Below are 12,963 nucleotides of genomic sequence, written 5' to 3'. Positions count from 1 at the left end.
CATGTGGATTGCGTTCTGTGCATCATCCTGCAAGGGAGTGAGCCCTGCATCGCTTGTCAAGAGTAGTGGAGAGTCAAGCTCTGGACTCCCACCCCTAACCCCACCCCTACACCGTCTCCATCAGCAGCCCAGCCGCGCACAGTTTCAATTTGTTCCATATTGCTTTTCTACACAAATACTTGTCTATCCCTGGGAGTATAGCAGGGGACTTGACAGCCAATGCTTCTCCCTTGGGTGTGCCCAGTTTTGATTAAATGTGAGGCAATGGAGACTGACCAAAGGCTAAGGAGATAAAATGAATTTGTATCATGATGAGTGAGTGAAGGAATCAACCAAGATGAAGAGCTAAGAAACAGATTGAGAGGAAGGGTGCCCAAGTCTGGCTGCCTGATCTGAGGTATAACGTTTGAGGGGAGAGGTTTGAGAACAGAGACTTCTCTGCAAAGGGAAGGAAATGCAAAGCCCCCCCACCCCAAAAGGGAAGACATGGGGGACAGCGAAAGGATCTGAGATGGTGGTCCTGGTGGTGACAATAGAATAAACATGGTGGTGCTTGCTGGAGGTGACCTCTCCAACTTGCTGCCCGCGGTGGGGAGTTTCATTTTTATCCAGTGTTTTCCAGCCGGCGTGGTCAGCATGGCCCTTGCTCTACTGAGTGTCATCAGTACGCTTTTACTGTTTTTATAATCTGGCCTCAACACTGCCTTTGTATCCCAGGAGGAGTTGGCATCTATTTTCCTCCAAGCTTCAGACACTTTTGCTGCTAGGTGGAAAATGTTTCTAGTATGAGTCAGCTTTACACTTAGGTCTCCACACTCAAAATCCAAACTCTGCCTTGGAAGGCCTGCCATGACCTGGACTTTATCTCCTTTCTATGACCACAGCTTACCCCATTCTAACCACACTGGTTGTCTTTCTGTTCCAAGAACACAATTATCTCCTACTGCCTATTTGCCTGCAAAAAGACCCTGCCAGGCATTTTTTTCTCTTATCCAATGTCTTCCTCAGAGGGAGAACCTGTATGTGCCTAGAGCAAGTTTTAGGCATTGCCAGCTATTCTGTCCCGGTCCTTGATGCTGGACTCCTTTATCAGGGCTAACATCACAGAGAACTAAAGCCCACTAAGACCAATGAATGTATCAGTCAGTGAATTTTAAACCAGGCAATGACAGTATTCAGTTAAGAAGTAGTAGAGGTTTTAGAAATCAAAAAGAACAAGAGTCAAATCCTCAAATGGTGTTGGTGACGCAGTAAAACAGACTGTATCAAAGAGGTCAGCCATCATCTAGCTTAGGGAGACGTGGCAGATGGTGGTGGCATGTCAGTGACTAATGGATAGAGATAAAACCTTTTTATTTTTAAATATGTCTGACAGGAGGCAGGGATGGCGAGAAGTCTGAAATCAGCCTAGTGAAGAGAGAGTTCAGGTGAGATGGATAGATGGGAAGAGTACTGATTTGGGATTCATCAGCTTCAGAAATATGAGCTCTCCATGGAGCAGTAAAGTGGTCAGGAGAAGAAGGCAGGCTAGGGGAGGTGGCCCGGTTAGTAGTGTGGTTGCCATGCATGGTGCTTTGAGTGAGAATGTCCCTCATGGGCTCATTGTTTGAGGACTTGGTCCCCAGTTGGTGGTGCTGTCAGTGGACCCTTTAGGAGATAGATCCTTTCTGGAAGAAATACATCATTTGGGGGCATTTACAGCCTCTCCTCACCTTCTGTTCCCTCTCTATGCTTCCTGTGTGCAGATGAATGTGCTCAGCCAGCTTACCACTCTTGTTACCATGTACTCTTTTTTTCTACAGTGTGCCTTGGTCATAGTGTTTGATAATAGTAACTACTACAGCACACAAGTATTGAGGACTTGGTTTTAATACCTAGCACCTATATCAAAAATCCAGGGCTACAGCCCACTTGTAATCACAGCACTGGAGAGGTTTATACCTCCACATACAGATCCATACCTGTGGCTCTTGAACAGTCAGGCCCACCGATTCGCTGAGCCCGGCCAATAAGAGACCCTGTCTCAAAAAGCAAGATGACCTCCTAGGAACAACATCCACAGTTAACCTAATATCTCCATAAACATATGCACATATGTTTATGCTCATCTTTCTGCACAAGCGTGCACAATTGCATGCACATATACACACATATTTTTAAAAAACAGAAGGAAGATTTGGTTAGAGAAGAAAGAAAAACTTGGTCATCAAGTTTTCCTGAATCAGCTATGGGTTTGGCAAAGGAGGTGTAAGGTGCCAGATGATGGAGCAAGGATGTTAAAGTACACCCTTAGATGGTCTGGAATTGTTGGGGAACACTCTTAGAGGGATGGTATTACAGACCACTCTTAGATGGAACAAGAATGCGAGGATGCATTAGTCGAAAGGAGGATGTGATGGAGCTCTCTTAGATGAAGCAAGGATGTTAGGGGCGCTCTCAGTTGGAGGAAGCACATTAAAGAGCACTTTAAGATGAGGCGAGGACATAAAGGAGTAGTCTCTTAGAGGAAGGACTTGAGGGAGCATCCTTGAATGGAATGAGGATGTTAACAAGCACTGTTAGATGGAGATGGAGCTTCTTGTAGCTTTACAGTTTCTTTCTCATTGCTGCTTAATCTGTTTAATGCAGTGGTCCTCAACCTGTGGATCTCAACCCCTTTTATGGGGTCAAACAACCCTTTCATGGGAGTCTCCTAAGACCATTGGAAAACACGGAGATTTGCATGATGATTTGTAACATTAGCAAAATTACTCTTATGAAGTAGCAAATGATTTTATAGTTGGTCGTCACCACAACATGAGAAACTATCTCAAAGGGTCACAGCACTAGGAAGGCTGAGAAAGTCTAGTTTAAAGCCGTACACCGGAGTGCACTAGATTCCATGCAAGCCTACCCATTGCCTTTTGCTATTAATGCCTAAGAATTATTTCTCAGCTATACATGTTGATGCTTAGTTCCATTTTTCTCTCTGTGTTATTTTTTGCAAACTAAGTTTGGAAGAGCTCTGACATCCTCCCACCCCCCAAAAAACTGTTACAAGCAAATAGCTTCTCTCAAGGGACAAAGTGATAATGGCATTTGAAATGCAAACAGCTCTGATTTTTCAGTTAACTCTCATATTCATTATTGGGCAACTGTGAGGAAAAATCTGTACAACCGCCTAGTCCCACAGTTCATTACGTGGGGCTTGCATAAGCCTTCAGTGCCCAGCCAAAGCCGGACAGTTTGAAGTTGATGTATACTGTCTTCCTTCTCACACGTGGAGTCCTATGAGGCATGGCAAGCTACATATATGGTTGGTGGAGGCAGTGTGTGTTTGGGGGCATGAATCTACTTAACCCTTTATGGGAAGCCATAGCTAGCTTTCTCTGACTTTCATCTTGACCTCCAAAGCATCTCCACAGAACTGTAATTGTTCCACAGAGCTTGATTGCTCTTGTATCTAAATGGACTCTGTCTTCTTCAGGCCTGAGGCTGTGCCTGGTGCTGCCAGGAGAGCTGTGGGGCTTGTCATCAGAAGCTCCAATGATAGATGTTTTTCCATTTATTTTTTTCTCCATAATAGAAATAATATGTGCTGATTATAGAAAAACCAGGACTGTACAGACATAAAGAAAGAGAAACACGATGCAGTTGTAGTTCTAGTGGCTCGAAGAAAACCAGCATGAGCACTTGGGTTGGCTTCCATCCAAACACTGATCTGAAAAAGTGATCTGCCGAGCTGAAGGGCATCCAGGTCCCCTTCCATCATGACCTCACTCTACCTTCTTGCCAGTCCTCTGTGGTGGATGATGGTCTTCAGCCTCAAGTGACTCATAAAGGGTTTGAGCCTCAAGAATTTCAGATGACTTCCCTGAGATCATATACGTGTGGCTGGCTGGAATCTCTTCCGGTTTGGTCCGTACTAGGGTTTGAACAGAGGGCCCTTTACATGCTATCCAAGCACTCAGTCCTTGAGCTACATCCCCAGGTCAAAGATCTCTTGACTCCAAATCATACAGAGGTTTCTCACTCACCTGTGCCTGGGCTCTGTTTCAGCACCATTTTGCCGATACACGATATGACAGTCACACCCAGCAGGTCTTAAAACCAAGCGGCACATCTCCCTTTACTTCTGTGCTATCTTGCAGGTTTAATAAAAGCCAATGAAAATTTGCCTTCTGTTCAGCCTCTTGCTTTTCTGTTCTCTAGAGTACCATGGAGTACCTGGAAGGGTCTTCCAGTTGCCATGTCTGGCCTTAATTGCAGTCCCAGCATCTTTTCTTCCATTTGAATCCCTATCAGTGTTAGAGGAGAAATGACCAGTTAACACTACGACTGGTTGGGATCTAGAACCCCAGTGATGTCTACCTGTGTCTAGTACTTCTTATGCTGAGTGCCTCCAGAATGATACAATTATTCCTGCAAGATTCAGATTAAGTTCTAAAAAGTTTTGAGTGGACTGTATTTTATAACAGTTTTGAGATTCATAGACACATTAAGAAGCTATTACAAATGCCTCCCAGTTAGCCCACATCCCATCCCCCCACTGACATCTTACATTAGCGTTGTATGCATGTTGGCTATAATTCATATACAGGGATAATAATACCATCATAATGTTAAATTAGGTTCAACCTTCTTCACGTTTCCTTGGTTTTTACCCAGTGTGCCTTTCTGGTCCCTCAGTCCATATCAGGAACTCACATTGGCATTTAGCTGGCATTTATTTTCTTGGAGCTTTTTTCTGGCTGAGGTAGTATCTCAGATTGTCCTGGTGTTTTATGACACTTGACAACTTCGAAGAGTTCTGGTCAGAACATTGTCGGATGCATCTTTTGGGGATCTTACGAGAAGACTGGGTTATGTAGGTTTTGTATGTGTTTGTGGATATGGGTTCATGTGTGTGGAGGCCAGAAGTCAAATTCAAGTATCATTTCTCAAGATTCATCCACTTTGTTTTTCTCTTTTACTTGTTTATATTCATTGTTTGTATATGAGTATTTTACCTGCATGTATGGACTTCATGTGTTTCTTGTGCCTCTGGAGATCAGAAGCGGGGGGGGGGGGTCATAGCCCCTGGGACTGGAGTTACAGATGACTAAGCTGATAATGTGGGTGCTGGAAATAGAACCCAGGCATATGCAAGAGAAGGAAGTGCTCTTAACTGCTCTTAACGGCCGTACCGTCTCTCCAACCTCCACCTTGAATTTTTGAGACAGGACCTTCCAACGCCCCGGTTAAGTTAGACTGCCTGGCCAGTGCACCCCAGGGATTCTCACCCCACTGCTGAGATTATAAACAGGTGACACCACCTCCAGCCTTTTTACACGAGTTCTGGGGACAGAACTAATGTTCTTGTTCTTGCGTGGCTGGTACTTTACCTACTAGGCTACCTTCCCAACCCCAAAGTACGGGTTTTAAGGAGGAAGATGGCTCTACCACCCTGCTGCTCCTATCACGTCATATCACGGGCATCTTCCACCTGTGTGGTGCACCCTGCTGATGGCACCTTTATCACTGGGTAGAGGCAGAGCCAGGCAGTTTTCTCTACCGTTAAGCTACTCTTTTCAGCTTCATCTGCCTTTGACTCTTTTGAGGATCTTTGAGCTGTGTTATTTTTAAATTGAACCGCTAATTTTCAGGTAGAGAAGGTACAGTTGGGATGAAAGGGGGATGCTGGTTTCGGGTTGAGTTTGAAGATGTAAATCTGAATAAAGCGCGTCTTTGCGTTAAGGGGCACATCAGCGCCCTATGACCCCGAAACAGGGAGCCCCTAGATGGCTTCTGCTTTATTTGATGTAGGCCTTTAGTATTCAGGGCTAATAAAATGCTAAATGAGTTTCCAAGCCTTGACCTTGGCTTTTCAACTCAAGGTGGCTTCTTCAACTTTTTTCTCCTTAGACTTTTCTGAAGCTCCCTGCAGTTCTATTATGGCACCTCCACCCATGTCTTCTTTCTTCAGTCCTTGTGGGTATTGGTGGGAATTCTCCTTTAAGATCTCTGGGGGGTGATGCTTAGCTTTCTCTTGTCTTAACAGTCTCACCAGTTTGTCATCTGACTGTCCACCAGGTGGCCTGATCAGATAGACACCCACTGGCAACTGAACCTTTGACATTTCCAAGTTATTAATGTCAGTTTCTGCCGTTTACAGCGGTAGCTACACAAACACGCCATGAAAGCAGAGATGCCCAGATTCTTATATCCTAGACCGAATCCACATATCAGGGTTTGTGAAGACCCTCTCCTGCGTGGCCTCATTGGTGCTTGCTTAATCCTGGGAGGTCCCAAAAGAAAAAGAGAATGATAACATGAGAATCCCATCCCTTTGAGGGTGGCAGTGAGGGGAGGTGGCACACGAAGGAAGATTTGGGATCAGGACCTGCTCAGCGGCCCCATGGTAGTGTGTCCTGCAGCTGTGGTATCAGTTCCTATCTCTGGGGAACTGAAATCTTAGGTAGTCACCAGGATGCCTTGGTCTTGGTCTGGCATGCCACCATGTTCCCCTTTGTAAGGCAGGCAAAGGAGGGATTGGGCCAGGCCAGAACAGGCATGGCTCAAGCAAAAGCCAAGTTCTGGGTGACTTTGGTTGGTGGCAGCTGAGTCATTTTGGGGGATGTCTTCTTTGTCATCTTTTATGTAGCTTCTAAAGGCATCATTAAATGGGTTCTTTTCTGAAGAAATGGGTGTGTCTATAACGTCTTTCTTGACTACCCTCATTCAGGTATGGAAACGGCAGACAATGACTGAGGGAAAAGCAGAGTACACACACGCACACACGCACGCACATGATGAGAGTTCATTCTCAAAGAAGATAATTAGTAATACAAATCAAAGTATCTACTGGGCCTTGTTTCCATGAAGAGACGGGTACAGACTCTTTTTCCACAGAGCAAATGGCATGTCAGGTTTACCCAGGAGCAAAGAAGTTGGAAGCTTCTCCCTAGTATGAGTTGCCCACATTTCTACTTTAGATAACAGTGAGTTTTGTCGATGCCCAAATACAGATTACGAAAAACAAACTGTGTACAAACTGTGCATTTTATAAGGTCATATTTTCTGAACGTATGCATCATTCAAGACCTCCTTTTACGGTTTGTCAACAAGATAGCTGCATAAAATACACCCTGATATCTCACAGCTGTGTGTAATTCATCCTGTCTACCCATGCTGCACAAATAAAAAATTTTATTTGTATCATCTAAAAGAAATACTAGTGCATAAATACATAAGCAGAGCTCATAAGAAACAGCCCCCTGACCACAGATCCCATGGAGGGGATATTGTGCAACCAATTAAAAAGCCCAGAAATGGCTCCATGATTCCTGTACACAGATAATAAACACTGTGCTCAGCAAATAGGGCAGTTGTGCAACTTCTCCGGAGCCTTGCAAAATGTCTCACACGCATTGGTCCAGCCTGCCTTCAGATTCTCCTAGGAATAACTAGAAATAAAGTCTCTTTGTGGAGGACTTTAGAGCCAATAGAAGAGTCTTACTTTGGATTCGGAGTCTGAAAAATGTAGGTGAAAGTTCAGGGGAGTGTTTAATGTGTGGCATATCTGCCCCACAGGAAATCAAATAGCTGTCCTTTTCTGTCACCTAGAATGCGGAGGCACTGGCCCTGAAGACTGAGAAGGTTCTTCACATTGGGTTTCTTGAGCCTCAGTATGATCAAATGCAAGTTACCCACACTCAGGCCTCCCTTAGGCTCCCAAAGTCAAGGTATCGCTACTGGGCAAGCAGATGGTAATGGCTTGATTAGAGAACCATGCATCATCTCCGTCCATCTAAGACAGCAACTGCAGTGGGCTGTAGAACATGCAGAGACCTCGCCTCAAGCCCATGTGGAAGTCTCGTAGGCATTTCTCTACTGTAGCTGGAATGTATGCAAAAACATTCTGTCTTCCTCTCGCTGGGGTTGGGTGGTAGGGAATTGATGATATCGGTATCAGCACTCTTCTGCCAAGTATCCGGTCCTAGCACAACTGGCCTTATTCTCCACCAGTTTAACAAGTTGATTTGTATTGCTAATTTAACTCAAAGCTGGAAGGGGTAGCCTATAAGTCCACTGGTACATCTATGTGGGAGGAAGGCTAAGATGCCTGTGCCCACCTTCATGACACTAGTACCTGACTTCAAAGAACACCATGGTGGCCATAGTCACTCTTGGCACCTGGCATGGTTTTCAGTGGTGCTGGTAGTTCACAAGCACTGGTATGTTCAAATGGCCTTTGCCCAATTCAAGAACCCTACCAGCTCTCTCATAAACCCTTTATAGACTGCGGTGGGAATTGGCAGGAGCTGCCTCACTGGATCAGAACCCACTATGATGTGTGAGTCTCCTAAGTCCCAGGTAAAGCATCCAAGTGTCAGTGAGGTCCCAAGAGTAATGCCGTAGGGACGAGCTATGGCTAAGCTGCACTAGGTGTGATCAGCTGGCCACACTCTGCCTGTCACAGATGGAAGGTAACACTCACTCTTCTTGGCCAATGTGATCTGCCTTCTGGGGGCCCCACTGGGTCTAAAAGAGTTCTAACCTGCGGGTCTCCACTCATGTATTCCACCAGGCCAGCAGTATTCTAAAAGTTTTCTCCTGGCTTCTCCCTCAAGGGTCTCATCTCCAGCCACTCCCCATTCACTGATTTCCTTGTTGTTGTCCTTCTCTTGCGACAATGTTGAATTTGCAGAAGAGGTCCAAGAATGATGCAGAGAATGTAGAATGCAGAGCCTCTTCCTCCAGTCTCCTCTCATAGCACATGTGATGCCCTCTGAATCAGTCTTACAAGCTGAGTGCCTCTTCTGGTTGCTTCCTTGGGACTGGAAATTATTTCAGAAACTGTCTAGATTCTAGGATATCACATGCATATGTGTTACTAGATACTTTGGAGATGTATTTCATGTGTAAACTCAAAAATTCACTTGTATTTCTATAAAAGCAACTGTCTACTGTTTATGTTTCTATGGGCATGGGTGAATGGAGGCCAGAGGTCAACATTGGGTTCTTTTCTGTTTCTTTACACATTATTAATATTATTATTGCTGCTGCTGCTGCTATTGAGACATTACTATTCCCTTACTGAACTCAAAACTCACGAATTGGCTAGACTGGCTGGGTAGTGAGCTCTAGGGGTCCCTCTGTGTCCGCCTGCCTCACACAGTCAATGCAGGGTTATGGATGTGCACCACCGTGTCTTGCTTTCATATGGATACTGACAATCTGAATTTCCATCCTCACTCTCACACAGCAGGCGGTTTATGGACTGAACCATCTCCCAGTGCCCCTGTGTGTCTCACATACTATTTAAACACACTTCCGCATATACTTTATCACACTCAGCATTACAGTACCTGCATTGTGACCATCACAAGCAGCATTTCTAGGTCAAGAATGTTTGTATCTGGGGGGGTTTCAGAGTTTGGGTTTCCAGACTAAGGATGCAAGCTCACGTTCATTCTGTTGTCTCTCTGTCAAGTGCGACCATCAGAGGGCAGTTCCCTTTGTGTTGGTACGTTAGACCCAGGATTGACACTGCTGCATCTCCTGGGCTGGAGTAGATTTAAGAGAGCAGGGTTTCCATAATGCAGATAGAAAACACTAGCATCAGGGAACAGTAGGAGGTTCTGGCCTGAGTGGACAGAATGGGTTTTCTGAATGGAAGCATCACGTCTAGAGCACCCACGAGCAAGCCAAAGTGGATACTACTCGGTGAGTGAGTGAACAGAGGCAGAGCAACAATGGACCAGGAAGTCTTGGTGACAAGCCCTGGATACACAGCCTGTGCAACAGTGGACCAGGAAGCCATGGTGACAAGCCATGGATACACAGCCTGTGCAACAATGGGACCAGGAAGCCATGGTGACAAGCCCTGGATTCACAGTCTGTGCCACAGTAGACCAGGAAACCATGGTGACAAGCCCTCAATGCACAGCCTATCAGCACATGAAGATGCAGGGCTCCAGGCTGTCAGCATGAGCCACTGCAGCGAGGTGGACTTCTGACATCTTCCATCCAGAGAGTGTTCCTTTCTCTCTGGCAAGCCCTGATGTTGGACAGATGTCATCTCTCACAGGCAGATTCATCTCTGAGGATTTGTGTCATCTGACTACGATATTCATTGCCTTCCTTGCTGTGACCAAACACTTAAGCCAAGGCGACTTAAGGAAGGAAGTGCTTGTTTGAGCTCACGTTCAAGAGAACCATCCATCGTGGCAAGGCAGGCATAGTGGCAGGGGTCTGAAGCTGCTGGTCACATTGCGTCCACCGTGAGGAAGCAAAAATGGAAGGTTATTGCTCAGCTCACTGCCTCCTTTTTTGCTGACTCTGGAACTCCAGCCATAGGAAGGTGTCACCGACTTTAGGGTCGTCCCATGTCAGTGAACCCAATTATAAGCTCTCTTTCAGATGTGCCCAGAAGTTTCTCTCATAGGCGATTATACTATCTCTGGCTAGAAGGAGTGAATATTACTCATTGCAAATGCCTTTGTCCTCCTCCCCTCCTTCTCTGACCTGTACCCACCATCCTTTTCTCTCTTTCCCAACATGGCCAAGGGACCCAGTTCATTCCTCTGCCTCTCGCCATGCTCATGACTTTTCACCCCTAGTTGCTCAACAACCAGGGTTCAGAATGCTTGAGACCAGCTTTGAGAATGTTCTGGAAAGGCTACACGAGATGGTTGATGTTCCAGTAGTAATCCCTTTGTAACCTGACTATAACTGCAGACTTCCACATCGAGAATGATAAAACGGTGTGGATTTAGAAGTCTTAGGGGAATTGTAAAATGTCTAGGATTAAAATTTCAATACCGTTTGTGCCCCATAAATATGAAGTCTTTAGTAACTTGAAACTGTGCTATTATGACTCAGGTCTGAAAATCCTGGATTCTGGCTGAAGGAATGGGAATAACACGTGGGGGAATCTGGTCCCATCCCTCACCTCCAGGCCCACCGAATAGCAAGGGTGTGACCTCATAGGCGAACAAGTCCAGAGAAATCACCATGCTGGTTATGAAAACGATACACGCTCCAGAAGAGAAAAATGTTATTCTTTCCATTGGGTTAGCTTATGGAAATGGGACTGAACTGAACCTGTGGCCTGTCAGGCTCCACAGACAAGACCCCAAGAAACAAGTGTGTAGGACAGCTTTTTGAATGACTTTAGTTAAAAAAAAAATAATAAACCAGTCTAGTTGGTCTGAACTGGCAAATTAATTTTATCTATTGAATCACTTACCAAAGTATATAAAATTAGACTTCCTAAGTGCCCAGAGGAGACTTGGCGTTGTGTCTAACAGATTCATTGAGACTTAAGTAAATGGATTTAGTCTTAGTACAGCTAAGGCCTTGGGACTTTTAATACCGAGTTGATCTTAAGCATAGCCCTAATTTATCATTTTTAAAAGTCACTGCATGTGTGCTTCAGTGCTAATTGAAGCACTGAATTATATACTCTGCCTGAACTAATAATCTAACATGGATTATAGGCCTGGAAGGAAAATAAGTCAGTTTGTTGTCTTTAAGGTACAGTATTTTAACGTTGAGATTGACAGAATTCACTCGTTTCTAATGCTTACTGTGATTTAATGGATGCTAGCCTTTCCCTGGACTCACTCAGCTTCCAAGTATTTTCACTGTGTCATTTTTGTAATAAGCTTCTGATGCCAAATTCTTCCACCAGAATGAAAACCCAGCTGCTTTTCTTTTGATTCAGGGGTGAATTTATGGGACCAGAGAGGAGCTTATGAAGTGGCCAGAGCCTCCCTTCTGAGCAAGGACCCTGGGATCCCAGGACAGAGCTTCCCAGCAAAGGTCAGCTGTTTGTATTCATTTGTTCTTCCTCCCTTCTTTTCTTTCTTTCCCTTCCTCCCTCCCTCCCCCTATCTCTCGTTCATTTGTTTGTTCACCCTCAGCCTTGAGATGGCAAAAGTTTCAAAATTGTGTTGACCAAACCGGCATACTGTTCATGTTTTGTCTTTACCCATTTTCAGTGCAAACTCTGCTCCTTTGAAATGAGAGTCCTGTTCTTACAGGAGAGAGAATGAGTCCGGCTCTGGTGGTGCAGCCCTAACGAGAGAGAGACTCAGCAATGTTAGCATCTATGAGATGAATCTGAGGATCTGGTAGGGAGATGGCTCATTAGTTAGGACCCTCTGCTGCTCTTGCAGAGGCCTGGCGTTCAGTTTCTAGCCCTTGTTTTAGATGACGGACAACCATCTGTGACACCAGTTGTGTGGCTCTGGCATTTTCTTCTGGCCTCTGTGGACACCAGTCGTACAAATGTTATACATACATACATGCAAGAAAGCATCCATATGCATGCAACAGTACATTCATACAATAGTAATAAGTCTTTAAAAATTATCTGGGGGTACTGAGAATGTAGCTTAGTGGTGGAGAATTTATCTAGGTTGTGTGAAGCCCTGGGTTAGATTCCATACTTGGAAAAATAATTTTCCAATCAAACACCAAAGATTACATTATCAGACACATAAGTTCTGCCTTCAGTTTACTTGAATGGCAACTATTTTTTGCATTTATATTGATTTAATAAACACTTTTCTCCAATTGATTATTAGTAGGAATGTTTTCACAAAGCTTTAAAAATCCATCATGAGTCTTAATACACTTTAAATCTTGTTTACTTTTGACTTATTTGATTTTTACCTTCTGTGATATACCATAGATAATTGGAATTTTGCCAATTAATACTTTGGGGCATTTTATCTGCCAAGCAGAAATGACTGTCTTTAAATTTCAGGATGCGTAGTGACAGAAGATGATGAAATCCATAGAAACCTGAGTCCTTTGGAGAGATCATTGTGATGGCTTTGTCCTGGTGTTCTCTGCGAGTATTTTTAGATCATTTCTTCATGATAGAAAACAGATTTTTTAAAAGAGCAGTCAAGACTATAGAAATCCCATGTAGCTTTCCAGAGCGGTCACTGGGCCCCTCTGTGTGGGGACAGATGGGATGATTTATATCCT

At 44.6% G+C, this 12,963-nt stretch overlaps 1 protein-coding gene across 1 annotated transcript in view; it reads left to right on the top strand.

Annotated features, from left to right (window-relative positions):
• Adam12 (ADAM metallopeptidase domain 12) overlaps positions 1–12,963 on the top strand; it is a 312,949-nt gene that overhangs the window by 38,264 nt on the left and 261,722 nt on the right. Inside the window, exon 2 of the mRNA XM_050137344.1 lies at positions 11,690–11,787. Within this exon, the coding sequence (XP_049993301.1) occupies positions 11,690–11,787 (98 nt within the window). The remainder of the gene's footprint in view (positions 1–11,689; positions 11,788–12,963) is intronic.

This window comes from Alexandromys fortis, unplaced genomic scaffold (genome assembly GCF_014885135.2).
Source record: "Alexandromys fortis isolate MF-2015 unplaced genomic scaffold, M_Fortis_MF-2015_v1.1 scaffold_3, whole genome shotgun sequence".
Classification (NCBI taxonomy): domain Eukaryota; kingdom Metazoa; phylum Chordata; class Mammalia; order Rodentia; family Cricetidae; genus Alexandromys; species Alexandromys fortis.
This window is presented reverse-complemented; position numbering and strand designations above follow the sequence as displayed.